The sequence below is a fragment of the Marmota flaviventris genome, chromosome 9 (assembly GCF_047511675.1).
Source record: "Marmota flaviventris isolate mMarFla1 chromosome 9, mMarFla1.hap1, whole genome shotgun sequence".
NCBI classification, from domain to species: Eukaryota; Metazoa; Chordata; class Mammalia; order Rodentia; family Sciuridae; genus Marmota; species Marmota flaviventris.
Genome location: NC_092506.1, coordinates 12,469,559 through 12,482,031, shown reverse-complemented (window position 1 = coordinate 12,482,031; position 12,473 = coordinate 12,469,559). Strand labels below are relative to the sequence as shown.

At 38.2% G+C, this 12,473-nt stretch overlaps 1 protein-coding gene across 2 annotated transcripts; it reads left to right on the top strand.

The window, feature by feature from the left end:
- The first annotated feature begins 216 nt into the window (after window positions 1-216).
- On the top strand, window positions 217-11,220 carry Ms4a3 (membrane spanning 4-domains A3). 2 transcript variants are annotated; one of them, XM_027944507.3, is made up of 7 exons: window positions 217-374; window positions 1,743-1,914; window positions 3,537-3,665; window positions 6,211-6,267; window positions 8,672-8,830; window positions 10,058-10,159; window positions 10,684-11,220. In XM_027944507.3, the coding sequence occupies exons 2-7, from the start codon at window positions 1,759-1,761 to the stop codon at window positions 10,759-10,761; spliced, it is 681 nt and encodes a 226-aa protein (XP_027800308.1). In that variant the 5' UTR covers window positions 217-374; window positions 1,743-1,758; the 3' UTR covers window positions 10,762-11,220. The 2 variants fall into 2 exon arrangements, with proteins under 2 accessions (XP_027800308.1, XP_027800307.1); XM_027944506.3 differs by having other exon boundaries at window positions 222-374; window positions 3,528-3,665.
- The last annotated feature ends 1,253 nt before the right edge of the window (window positions 11,221-12,473 follow it).

Here is a 12,473-nt window from a genome sequence, read left to right as displayed (position 1 = left end):
TACTCTTCTATTCTACAACCCTTTCCCACTGACCGAGATATCATCTCTGCTCCAACAATGGGTTAAGCAACATCTCAAAGCCAGAAGACAGTTACTCCCGACACCAGTTTCCTACTTGTTGCTGAGCCTTGGGGAAGCTGATGGTCAGAGAGGCCATAAATGCACATGTGATTAGCACACCTTCCAATCAGCCAGGGACACATTTTCACTGGCTCTAGTGAAGTGTTGCATAAGGGAAAGATCCGTTAAGCCTGAGGAGGAAGTGGCTGCTGTTTTCTGGAACAGACACCGTGGGGATCATTCCTGAGTGTCTCCTACTCTCCAGAAGATGGACTTGAGTGGAAAGAAGTCTGCCAAAGCCTGAAGCCCCCCAGGTAATACCTGTATGTTCCTTCTTGGTAGAAATTCCCCTTTCTTTCTGGTCTGCTGCCTCCCAGTGATCCCCTTGGGATGTCTATAAAGTGTTTTGCTATTGTTTTATGGAGTTGTGGAAATATTCATCCATAAAGATGGCTTCTACTTAGAGTGTGAATGTTACTCTGGTGCTATGATAAAAAAAAATAGTGGAGACATGCAGCTATTTCTTTGGGAAATGTGGGCACGGATACACACACACACACACACACACACACACACCTACCTCTTATGCATGTTAATTCCAAACGGCTGCCAGTCTTGACAGCAAGAAATGGTTTGCATGTTCCTGAGGGTTGTCTGGGTTTGGTGAGTGAATTTCAGCATAAACACCAAGGAATGATATGTATAATGATAACTAGAGCCAGAGTCCCAGGCTATGATCCCTAGCTCATGAAATCACTGGCCAGTGGCCTTGGGAAACTTACTTAACCTCTCTGTTCTTCAGCTTCCTCCCCTATAAGACAGAAAGGGTCTTAACAATAGTAACCACTCAAATGGATATGGTGAGAACTAAATTAGTTAACATGAGCAAAGCACTTAGACCAACTTCTGCTACATTCAGAGCTGGATAGGGAAAATTGGAAAATTCCTAGGCAATATATTATATATTATATTTCTCTGATTTTTTTAATATTAAATTGACCAAAAGTTACAGAACATAACTTGCTTTATCCGAAGACTGAAAATTCTCTCTGATGGTTTAGAAAAGTTAAACGCACGAACGTGCTTAGATTTCCTCCCTCCAGAGTGGCCTGGGGTTCGCAGTGTGAGAGGATCCAGTTTGCAGACATGTTTTCTAGTGTCATCTGTGAGGCACGGCTATGTCCTACTGGACCAAAGTTTGTTTATGAACTGTGTATTAGCTGCGTGCCAACCACATGATAGACTTGGGCTAGGCACTGGGCCCCAGTGATGAGAGGCAAGTGAGACTCAGACAAGTATTCTAGAAACTGAAGCTCAGCCTGATTAAGGGGCCAGAGAAGGAAGCTGGGGAGTCTGAGAGTAAGCAAGAGGGGGGGCTTCATTCAGACGGCCAGGACTCCAGGGGCATCGTGAGAGCATGGCACGGGGTGAGACTCAGTCTGGCAGAGGAGCAGACTGCTGGGTGAAGCTTGCAGAGAAACATGTTTCTGGCGTGGAATGGCCCTCAGAAGGGTGGGACAGAGCAGAGCGTCGTGTGAACTCTGTCTTCTGCCCTCTTGCTCCATCTGTGGTCCATCATTTTGGTGCGTGGACAGAGTGGAACTCTTCCAACACACCAAAAATATTATTAGCACGTGGCAAAGGGGAAAACTTTAAGCTTTTGGATTTCTTTTCCATGACAGCCGTAAACAACCCCAAATGGCCTCTGAAGAAGTTAACAAGGCAGAGCCACTGAGGGTCTCTGCGGACAGCACCCTGGGCGGCCAGGCCAAACCAGAGTGTGTGAATAATTCTGATTACCAGCTCATGGAGGGATCACAGGATCACCAGAAGGGAGTACTGCAGGCCCTTGGGGTAAGTCAGCCTTAGTTTAGAAATTAAAAGGAAATAAAAATAATCGTCATGTGGAAACCTTTGTGTAGGGCCAGCAGGAGGAATTTCTGAGTTATTCATCACTAAGTCAACGATGAAGAAAAGTCTGAGACACGTCAGACCTGAGAAGTAGCCATGGAGAGGCCTTCTCTCATGGCAGAAAGCAGCCTGTCCAACGGTGGGGGAAGGACTCCACGGCCCTTCATTCTTGCTTTGTGCCTTCTGACCCGCAGGTCTGAGGCTGAGCTCCATCAAGTTCATAGTCTATATTTTGAATTAAGAAAACTGCTTAACATCTGTCTGCCTCCATCACCTTGTGGCCCCAAAGCTTGCTGGGAAGGTATTGGGACTCTTGTCTTTCCAGCACATCGGCATTGTTCTTCTGCTCCTTTATTTGAGTTAGACCTTGTGAGAATGAATAGAAAAGGGGGGGAGGTGGACAGATGACGATGAAGTCTTGCCACTGGAATTGACGGGGATAGAGTGGAACAAGAACCTCCTAGGAGATGCTCTTGCCCAGCTTATTTAGGCTTCATATTTTCTTATTTATATGACAGTGGAATGCATTACAATTCTTATTACATATATAGAGCACAATTTTTCATATCTCTGGTTGTATACAAAGTGTATTCACACCAATTTGTGTCTTCACACGTGTACTTTGGATAATAATGATCATCACATTCCACCATCATTTCTAACCCCATGCCCCCTCCCTTCCCCTCCCACCCCTCTACCCTATCTAGAGTTCGTCTATTCCTCCCATGCTCCCCCTCCCTACCCCACTATGAATCAGCCTCCTTATATCAGAGAAAACATTCAGCATTTGTTTTTTGGGGATTGGCTAACTTCACTTAGCATTATCTTCTCTAATTCCATCCATTTACCTGCAAATGCCATGATTTTATTCTCTTTTATTGCTGAGTAAATATCCCATTGTGTATATATGCCTCATTTTTTTTTTTATCCATTCATCCACTGAAGGGCATCTAGGTTGGTTCCACAGTTTAGCTATTGTGAATTGTGCTGCTATAAACATTGATGTGGCTGTGTCCCTGTAGTATGCTGCTTTTAAGTCCGTTGGGTATAGACCGAGGGGAAGGATAGCTGGGTCAAATGGTTGTTCCATTCCCAGATTTCCAAGGAATCTCCATACTGCTTTCCATATTGGGATTAGGCCCCAACTTCCTTAATCAGACTCCTTTGGCACAAGAATTAAAATCAAGAATCAATAAATGGGATGGACTCAAACTAAATTTCTTCTCAGCAAAAGGAAAAATCTGTGAGGTGAATAGAGAGCCTACAGTTTGGGAGCAAATCTTTACCCCTCACACATCAGATAGAGCACTAATCTCTAGGGTATATAAAGAACTCAAAAAGCTAAGCACCAAAAAAAACCAAATAACCCAATCAATAAATGGGCCAAGGACCTGAAGAGACACTTCTCAGAAGAGGATATACAATCAATCAACAAATATATGAAAAAATGTTCATCGCTAGCAATTAGGCTTCATATTTTAACCACTGGAAGCCATGATCTCTTCTTTCTGAAGGAAGCTAAAATGGTGTTTTGTCTTTTGTTTTTCTTCCTGGAGGCCGTGCAGATCCTGAATGGAGTGGTGATTCTGGCTTTGGGCATTTTCCTGGGATCCTCAGAGTTCCTGACCCACTTCTTCAGGCACTTCTTTTTTTTCACGTTCTACACAGGGTATCCACTATGGGGCGGTGTGTTTGTGAGTATCCCTTTCCCCCTGGCATTTATTGATCATTTCTTAGATGCAACAGCTAGAAGCATGAGCTCCATCAGTTTCATAGTCTATATTTTGAATTAAGAGGCTGGTTATGTTTGGTTATGAAAGTGTTGTTTGTAGGTCATTTGAAGGCTACATACTGTGGCTTTAAATTATAGTTTTTGACATAAGCAAGGTGAAAAGAAGTCCCTTTCTTTCTGATTCAAGAAATCATATTTGCTAAGCACATTTAAGTCCCAAACAGGAACTTAGTATCTAGAGGTTAAATTTATGGATACTAACAGAATCCAATGAAAAATGAGTACTGGTGAATGAGTATTGCCCTGTGGTTCAGCTGGGAGTCCAGGCTTGGGAGATGAGAAATTTTTCTGTGGATCACTGTTGGAAAATCAGAAGAGCCATTTTCCTTATCTGGGTCAAAATGTATTCAGAAAAACAAACAAACAAACAAAAACCCCATCCATAGATGGTTCCTACATGTTCAGTCAGAATCCATAGATGGGGGCCTAGGTGATCTTTGGGATTTACTCGTTCATCTTTGTTATTTTATTATTGTTTGCCTGAGATTCATTTTTTAAAGTGGCTAATAGAAACTCTTAATCAGCCATTGCTACTACTTACTATTACTAATATCATTATTATTTGCTTGTTTATCCCTAGTGCTAGATCTTTGACAAGTTACCTATGTCCAGTTCTGAACTGAACTTAAAAAATAAAGCAGCTATTATAAAATGTAAGATGGAGATATTTAATTGAAAGTTGTGAATAGGACAGTTATTGGCAAATGAAGGGAAAAAACTTCTAAAAATGAATATTTCATTCCTTTTCTTTCTCCCCAAATCTCCAAACTTTAGCTCTCCTTTAAAATGAAATTGCTAAAAACAACAACAACCACAGAAAAAGAAGATTGCTCTTAATCTGGCTATTTCTTGATCAAAATCAGAGTTCATATTCTGAGAAAATATTATATACTGTTTCTGGGTACAGTCCAAAACATGTAATTTGGGTTTAGCATTCCAGAAATTTTTAGATAATATTGTTTTAATGCTAGTTAAGCTCTGAATTTTTCTAAATATATTTTGCATAATAAATCCTGACTACCTAAATGGTGGATTTCCATACTGTACTGTAGAAAAGAGAATACTGATTGCAGTGTTTCAGTGAGGATAGTGTTGTTTTTTTTCCCCTCATTTTAACATCATCAACACTAAGACTCAAAACTGACAATTGCTGGAAGCTTCTCTCTGGTCCATACCACTGCAGAGCACAGTCTAAGGTCTATGATGTGCCCTCTGTGCCTGCTCTTACCTACAGCCACAGCCTGGTCCTCACCCCAATGTGTCCATGCCCTGTCATGTACTGACCACATGATCCTTTCTATTTGCTCATCTCTCTCTGGCTCATCCTGATGAACAGTGTGATATCAGAAAAGACATGAGCTCTTGCCCTTCAGTTTCCTCACCAGGATGGTAAAAATAGCATGAGGACCCTCTCTGGATCTCTGGAATTAAATGCAAAAATGTATATAAAAACTTTAGATATCATTGACAATTTGGATGTTTTCTGTGTGCTGGGCAAATACTTAAGTCCTTTTTATGTATCATTTTATTTTATCTCCATACTGCTATCAGGTAGGTGATCTCAACAATGGGGATGCACATATCTCCATTTTGCAGAAGAAGAAACAGGTGGGGAGTGATTTGGCAGGGATTTGATCAAGGTGACGGGACAAGTATAAGAGAGAGCAGGGATGGGGACACAGAGCATATGCTCTTACAGAGGGGCTGAGGAGGGTCCTGTGATAACTTCTGCTTCTTTAACTGAAGCAGAATCCATAGATGTTTCCTGCACATTCAGTCAAAATCCAATAGCTGAATTTTTATGTAGCAAGATTTCTCTTCATGTTTTCGGCAACTTTTCTCGCAATCCATAGGAATGATTTGGTGAAGGGTGGTGAGATTGAGGAGTTAAAAACAATAAAAGTTAGGAAAATCATAACTATTGTGAGAATTCAGTGTATCGAAATTAGTATCACAGAAATAGGATTATTATTAAAGATTTAAAAACTATAGGGTACATAGATAAAGACATTTAGATTTATAAAATATCTCTTGGAATATCTAGTCCAATAATTCAGAAACTTATCTGCAGCCTGAGTAGAAATATGAGAAATCATATTCTAAATGCATGCATATATAATTTCATATACTTAATATAAACATAACTATAATTCTATTGAATTAACTAAATGTATATATGTTTTTAAAGTGTCTGTAATCACAAAAACTTGTTCAAAGCCAGACATAAAACAAAATGAAAAGAGGATAAGCTTGCTTAAAATACAAACTACTTTAAAATTTTAGTTGTATAAAATAATGAGCAACATCAAGTATAATTTTGGTTCTAGCGTGTGCGTTTAGAAATGAGGTTTGTGTAACTAACGCTAGGCGTCCACTAATTCAGAGAGGGTCGAGAAGCACATGGTTGAGACTTAATATTCTCTATCTCCTTTGCTTCCCATTTTCAGTTTATTAGTTCAGGATCCTTGACTGTTGTAGCAGGGAGAAAATCCACAAGAATGCTGGTAAGTGGCAGTTCTTCTTTCTCTATGAATACAGGACTGAAAATAAATGATCTACAAACAGTGGAAAGATAGAGGTTGGCGAATCACACTGAGTCATTTAATGCACCAGAAAATTAATGTTCTGTTCTTAGAGCATTCAGATAGAGGGTTTCAGAAAGTCATATAAATTGTGGACATGTCTATCTGGGATGGTTACAAAATATTTCATGAAAATGCTTCTTGATTTTTGTGAGTTTGGTTTAACCAATTTTAAGTATTTTGAGGATAGGATTTCCTGAAACTGAGAGTGAGAAATTCCATTCCTTTAGTCACTGATTAAATGATGCTCTCTGTGATGTGTTCTCGCTGAGTCACCCAGCCATTTATATTCCACATTCCTATTCCATTCATTCACTTTTCCTCCTCCCTCGATGACTATTTTACTGTTATATTTGTTTTAGGCAGCCTTTTTGCTGCTGTGACCAAAAGACCTGACAAAAACAATTAGAGGAGGAAAAGACTTATTTGGGGGTTCACAGTTTCAGAGGTCTCAGTCCAAAGATAGCTGGCTCCATTCCTCAGGGCTAGAGGTAAGGCAGAACATCATGGCAGAAGAGTGTGGTGGAGGAGAGTAGCTCAGGATATTATTAGGAAGGAGAGAGAGAGAGAGAGAGAGAGAGAGAGAGAGAGAGAGAGAGAGAGAGAGAGAGAGACTGACTCCACTCACCAGATATAAAATATATACTCCAAAGGCACTCCCCCAATGACCCACCTCCTCCATCCACACTCCATCAGCCTTCACTTATAACCCAGTTAATCCCTATGAGAGGATCAATTCACTGATTGGGTTAAGGCTCTCATAACCCCATCAGTTCACCTCTAAGCCTTCTTGCATTGTCTCACACATGAACTTTTGGGGGTCACCTCACATTCAAGCCATAACAATATTCATCTTCAAACACCAGTCCCTTTTCTCACAACTCCACTCTCTGTTGATGTCCTTGCTCTCTGTTCTGAGATTCTGAGAAAACAGAAGCCGTCCAAAGAGAGCTTTCAGACCCCACTACAACACCTACTCTGTGGAGTAGATCTGCTTCGATATTTTTATTATTCTAGCCTCTTGGCATAGGTGAACTCTCTGTGATTTCCTTTAAAGCTGATTCTTCTACCTGAGTGTTATATTCCTTTCGTTTTTCCCCACAGGAATGTATCACTCCTGTTTATGTCTCTCTACCAGATCTTTCTAAATCAGTATATGAGCATCTAGTTACTTAAAAATGTATACATGTGTGTGTGTAAATATACATATACATATGTGTGTATATATATATATTTTAAGTGAATATGCACACATACACATACAAACACACACAGCTTGACCCAGACCTACTTTAGTAAGACTACTTTCTTCCCTACCATACCTCTGTAACTGCTCTTTTTAAAAGATCACTGGAGACCTCCACATTGCTAAAACAACGGGCAATCCTCAGTCCTCATCTGACTAAATGATGAGCAGTGGTCAGCACAGCTGGCCACTCATTCTTCCTCCAGGGATTTCTTCCCTTGGCCTCTCCTCCACCTTGACTGGCTGGTTTCCTCCTGTCTTCTGGGTTCACCTTCTCATCTCCTTTCCCGGTTCCTTTTCTTGTGCCTGATCTTTGGGTGTTAGGGTCCTCAGTGTGCGATTCCTTGCCACCTGCTCTTCTCAACCTACACTCTGTCCTCTGGTGATCTCATCCTTTCTCATGACTTCAAATAACATCTCTATACCCCACAACCCCAAGGCAAGTATTTCCATACTAGATTTTTCTCCTGAGCATCAGTTTGGCATATCTGCCTTCTTCCACTTAGATATCAAAAAGGTCCAAAACCCAATTCTGCATCTTCCTCCTGAATCCACCTCTATGTGACGTGGCTCTCCGTTATTTTCTGTCTTAGTTTCCTAATCTTCTCTGTTTGCCTCCAACGGCCTTGGTCACCTTGCTTCTCTGGAGCACCGTGGCCTTGGGGCTTTGAACGAGTGTTTCCGACTGTGCGGACATCTCCCTCTGCATCTTCTCAGACATCTGGAGTAACATAAGTTCTTTGGTCCTCTCCCCACATGTCATTTATTCCCATTTAATATCACAAACCTCCACTCCTTTTTTTTTGGATTTTCAGATTCTCCCTACATCATTTTATTAACCCAAAGTACTTCATTGCTTCAAAATACTGTATATATTACCTATTAGTAGGTTTATCGTTTCCTTTATCTTTATTCCTAGCACAGAAGCTCCATGGGTGGTGGGGGGTTTTGTTCATCCATGTCTGTCCTGCATCTAGAATATTGTTGGGTGTCAATCAGTCCATATTTGTAGAAATGATTTATTGCCGGGGGATAAAAGAGGGCCGCATATATTAATGGAAAATTCTTTTTCTTTCTTAGATGCAAAACAGTTTTGGAATGAACATCGCCAGTGCTACAATTGCCTTCGTTGGGATCGTTTTTCTCTTAATACATCTAGTACTAAATAACCAGGCCTTCAGGAGTTGTCCGTCTTCCCGGTCTCCAGATTTATGCAATTACCTGGGTTCCTCATCAAATGTAGGCAATTAAAACTATGTCTAATCATAGAAAATAATTTAAACATTTCAAAATGTACAGAAAACAATATGTCATATATTATGCTACCTTGATTTAAATTTGTCTTTGCTGCCTATTAGTGCTGTAATGAAGGGAAAACTAAATAAGGTTGGTATTTTAATTTTCTCACTCTTAAAATGAGGAAAATAATAGTAACCATAGGGTTAGTGTAAGAATGAAATGATACTTGAAAAGCAATGAAGGCAATACTTAGCACATCATGTTATATTCTTATTGACATTATAATTAATTCTATTATGCTATTTTTTTAAAAAAATTTATCTCATGTATCTTTGCTTAATAAAGCAAACTTGGGAGACATACAACTTTCTCTGAAGTCTGAAAAGTTTTGATTGACTTCACTTCTGAGTTTCCGAGTTATGATGTTTTGAAAAAGAAGCTCTTTAATAGGCTGTCACATGATTTTTTGGTCTGTGTTTTAGGTATTATACCTCTTTGAAGTCAACTTAGAAATTAATATTGTCCTTCAAGTGTGTTGAGTGCAGCCCAGTGATTGCCAAATTATTATTTATCCATCCCTGATCCTCCTGTTTTCTGGCATCATCATGGAAATCTGAGTCTGCCTTTTCTTTATTAAATTTTTAATTATCTAAGTTTATATTTACCTGAGTTTGACTTTTTTTGGTGTGGATTTAGTGGCATTTTCCCTCCAGAAAAGTTTGTAATTGTATTTCTTCTAAGTGCCTCAGTGATATAGAAAGATCACTAGCAAACCAACAATGTTTACTTTGTGTTTATACCAGCTTTTTGCTTTAGTTTCTAAGGATAACGTAAATGCCCAAACGGCTATGAGGTGCTATTGATAAAACAGAGAAGGGATCACTTTTCTCCATTTTCTTAAATTACCTACTCATTTCCTTAGTTTAGTTCTTTTCTAACTGAGCAATGTTAGCAATAGTGTTAGAATTTTGCCTCTGTGATCCCTCTCCCATGATTAGTTCACTTGAATTTATATACAAATTGTACACCTTTCTCTCTCCAGGGAAAATGTTCCCTTGCTGCTGAATTAAGAGTGCAGCCCTTCTACAGAGTTTGTGTCTTAAATCTAATTTGGGATTAATTTTGTTGCATTTTGTGGGAGGGAGACTCTGTGATCTGGTTTCCTGCTGACAGATTTTTCCTGAGGATGTTTCCATTGTGTTTGATGTGAGATACCATCTCCCCTAGGGCTTGGTGTCTCTAATGCTCATCTTCACTTTGCTGGAATTGTGCATAACTATCTCCCTCTCAGCCATGTGGTGCAAAGGAAACTGCTGTGATTCAAGAGAGGTGGGTTTGTTTAAATGACGAATAAATTGCCTGGTCTGCAGATTGCTATCTGGGGTTGAAGTTATTTCTGGAAGAATTGGAAAGAAACTTTGATGTGGCAATGTTTCTTGGGGTTCCTGGAGTTAGACATTGCATCAATGTTGGAGATGGAATGAAATACAGAAAAGAACTCAAATGTGAAAATGCAAAAGGAAACTACGTATTTAATACATAAGAGGATGCTTTTTTATGCAGCTGGAATTAATTTTAATTATTTCATTTTAACTTGTGACTTTCTAGCTATATGATTTTTGTAGGAAAAAATCACATATTTTCCCTAGATTTTAGGTATTCTAACTTTAAAATAAAAATATATATATTTTTTCATTTTCTTCTGATGTTTGTTCTGAAGACTGTGCACATCACCTTTATTCAAGTAGTAATAAGTTGGATGAATATTATTAGTGATGGTTTAATGGTAACAGGAAGAGATGGGAGGAGGAGATGGTGATCCTATTCTTAAAGACAAATGTTTTGTTTTGCAGGAAATTTCTTCACTTCCCAGTTCTATGGAATCAGGAATACCTCCTAATGAAGGTAATTCGGAGAGCATCAAAACTTAACCTCAAATCTCCAAGGAATCAGAGCTTCATTCAGGAACTCAGGAAAACATGAGCTGATGAAACTCAATCCTTCTCTCATGGCACCAATCATGGAAACTCGGACTTAGGCTTTTCTGTCCTAATCATAAATGTCTTTAGTGTGTTCTGGGTATGGATGAATCAATGTATTTCTTTATGAATTCTTGGATTTGTAACTTCTACTATCACTACTCCAAAGTCATTCCTTAAAAATTATTTCTCTTTCTTCTTCCTATTTCATCGTTTTATGAGATTTAAGGAAAGGAGCTATTATAAGCACTATTTCATGTTTTCTTCCTAAAATCTCATTTCAGACAACCTAGTAGGAAGGAAGATGAGTCAGATTTATTTTTGCAGCACAGAAATATTCTTCTTGACTTTAGCCAACAGCAGCATTACAAAAATTGTCAAATAAAAAATGACCATCACCACATATGTGAACTATGACTTTGTTTTTCATAAAATATGTGAATTTAAATTATGAGTAGAAATCGTAGCTATTAGGAGGCCATGAGATAAGATAGCCTAAGAATTTAGCTGGAGGCCACACAGGAGAAATTCAGAAAACGGAAGTCAGTTTAACCACACCTGAAATTGAATTTACACTTCTGACTCAACAAGACATGAATTTTGTTTTTATTGTATAAATGATGCTTGTAGCAAATAATTTCTCTCCTGGCTTGGCTTTGCTTCATTCACTTCTATTGCTTTTAAAAATATTCCCAGTAAGGGCTTTCTCCAAAAAGAATCTAATGGAAAATCCTAATGAACGGTCTCCACCCAATTCTTATGGTACATGAACAATTTGAGAAGATGTTGAAGTTTGTAACTTGTAAGACACTGATATTTATGGACTTTGTCCTATCTTCTTGTCTCAGAGTTTACCAGCAAGCTGGGAAATCCAAGAAATGATGGTTGATTTATTGATCCATCCATTCAATGAATAATGAGTTTCACATATTTGGCATTGTGTTGCAAATTTGTAGATTAAATTATAAGTTGTTATTTTGAATCGTTTTTGTCCCATTTTTCATTGAAGTTATTTCGTTTATCATGTCAAACACTTCAAATGAAGCCCAACCAAATAGAGTAATATCCTGTGTAAGTTTGATACTGATGCAAGAAGAATTGAATTATCTAAAAAATATTTGTAATCAAATATCATACTATTTTTTTTTTAAATTATCCAATCTATATTATCATGCTTCTTTATTTGTAGTAGTATAGTTATATATAATTATATTGCTTATTTTTTCTTTCATTCAGGTTGCTTTAGACTATATAATGCTGAATTAATATCTGCTTTCAAATCTCACAATTAATGCTCTTTTATTTTTGAGACAAAATCTCTGAAATAAGACTTTTAAGCCAAAGGATAATTTTTTTAATTAATAAAGGATTATTTTAAAAATGTTTTTTAAAAATGCTAAAACAAATCATCTAACTAGCAATATGTACAACTCATTGTCCTCCTTTTCATTAGTACTGGATAATTATTTTATCTTATAGATTTATGCCTAGCTGAGAGTAAATTGATGTATAATTTTATATTAACATATTCTCCCTGAAAAATAGTGAGACAACACATTTACTGGGCATTTAGTTTCCTTCTTCTATATATTATTATCTCATGTGCCTGCTACTTTTCTATCATATTTTGTCTCTTTCCTATTAATTTTTTGGAAATCTTTTTA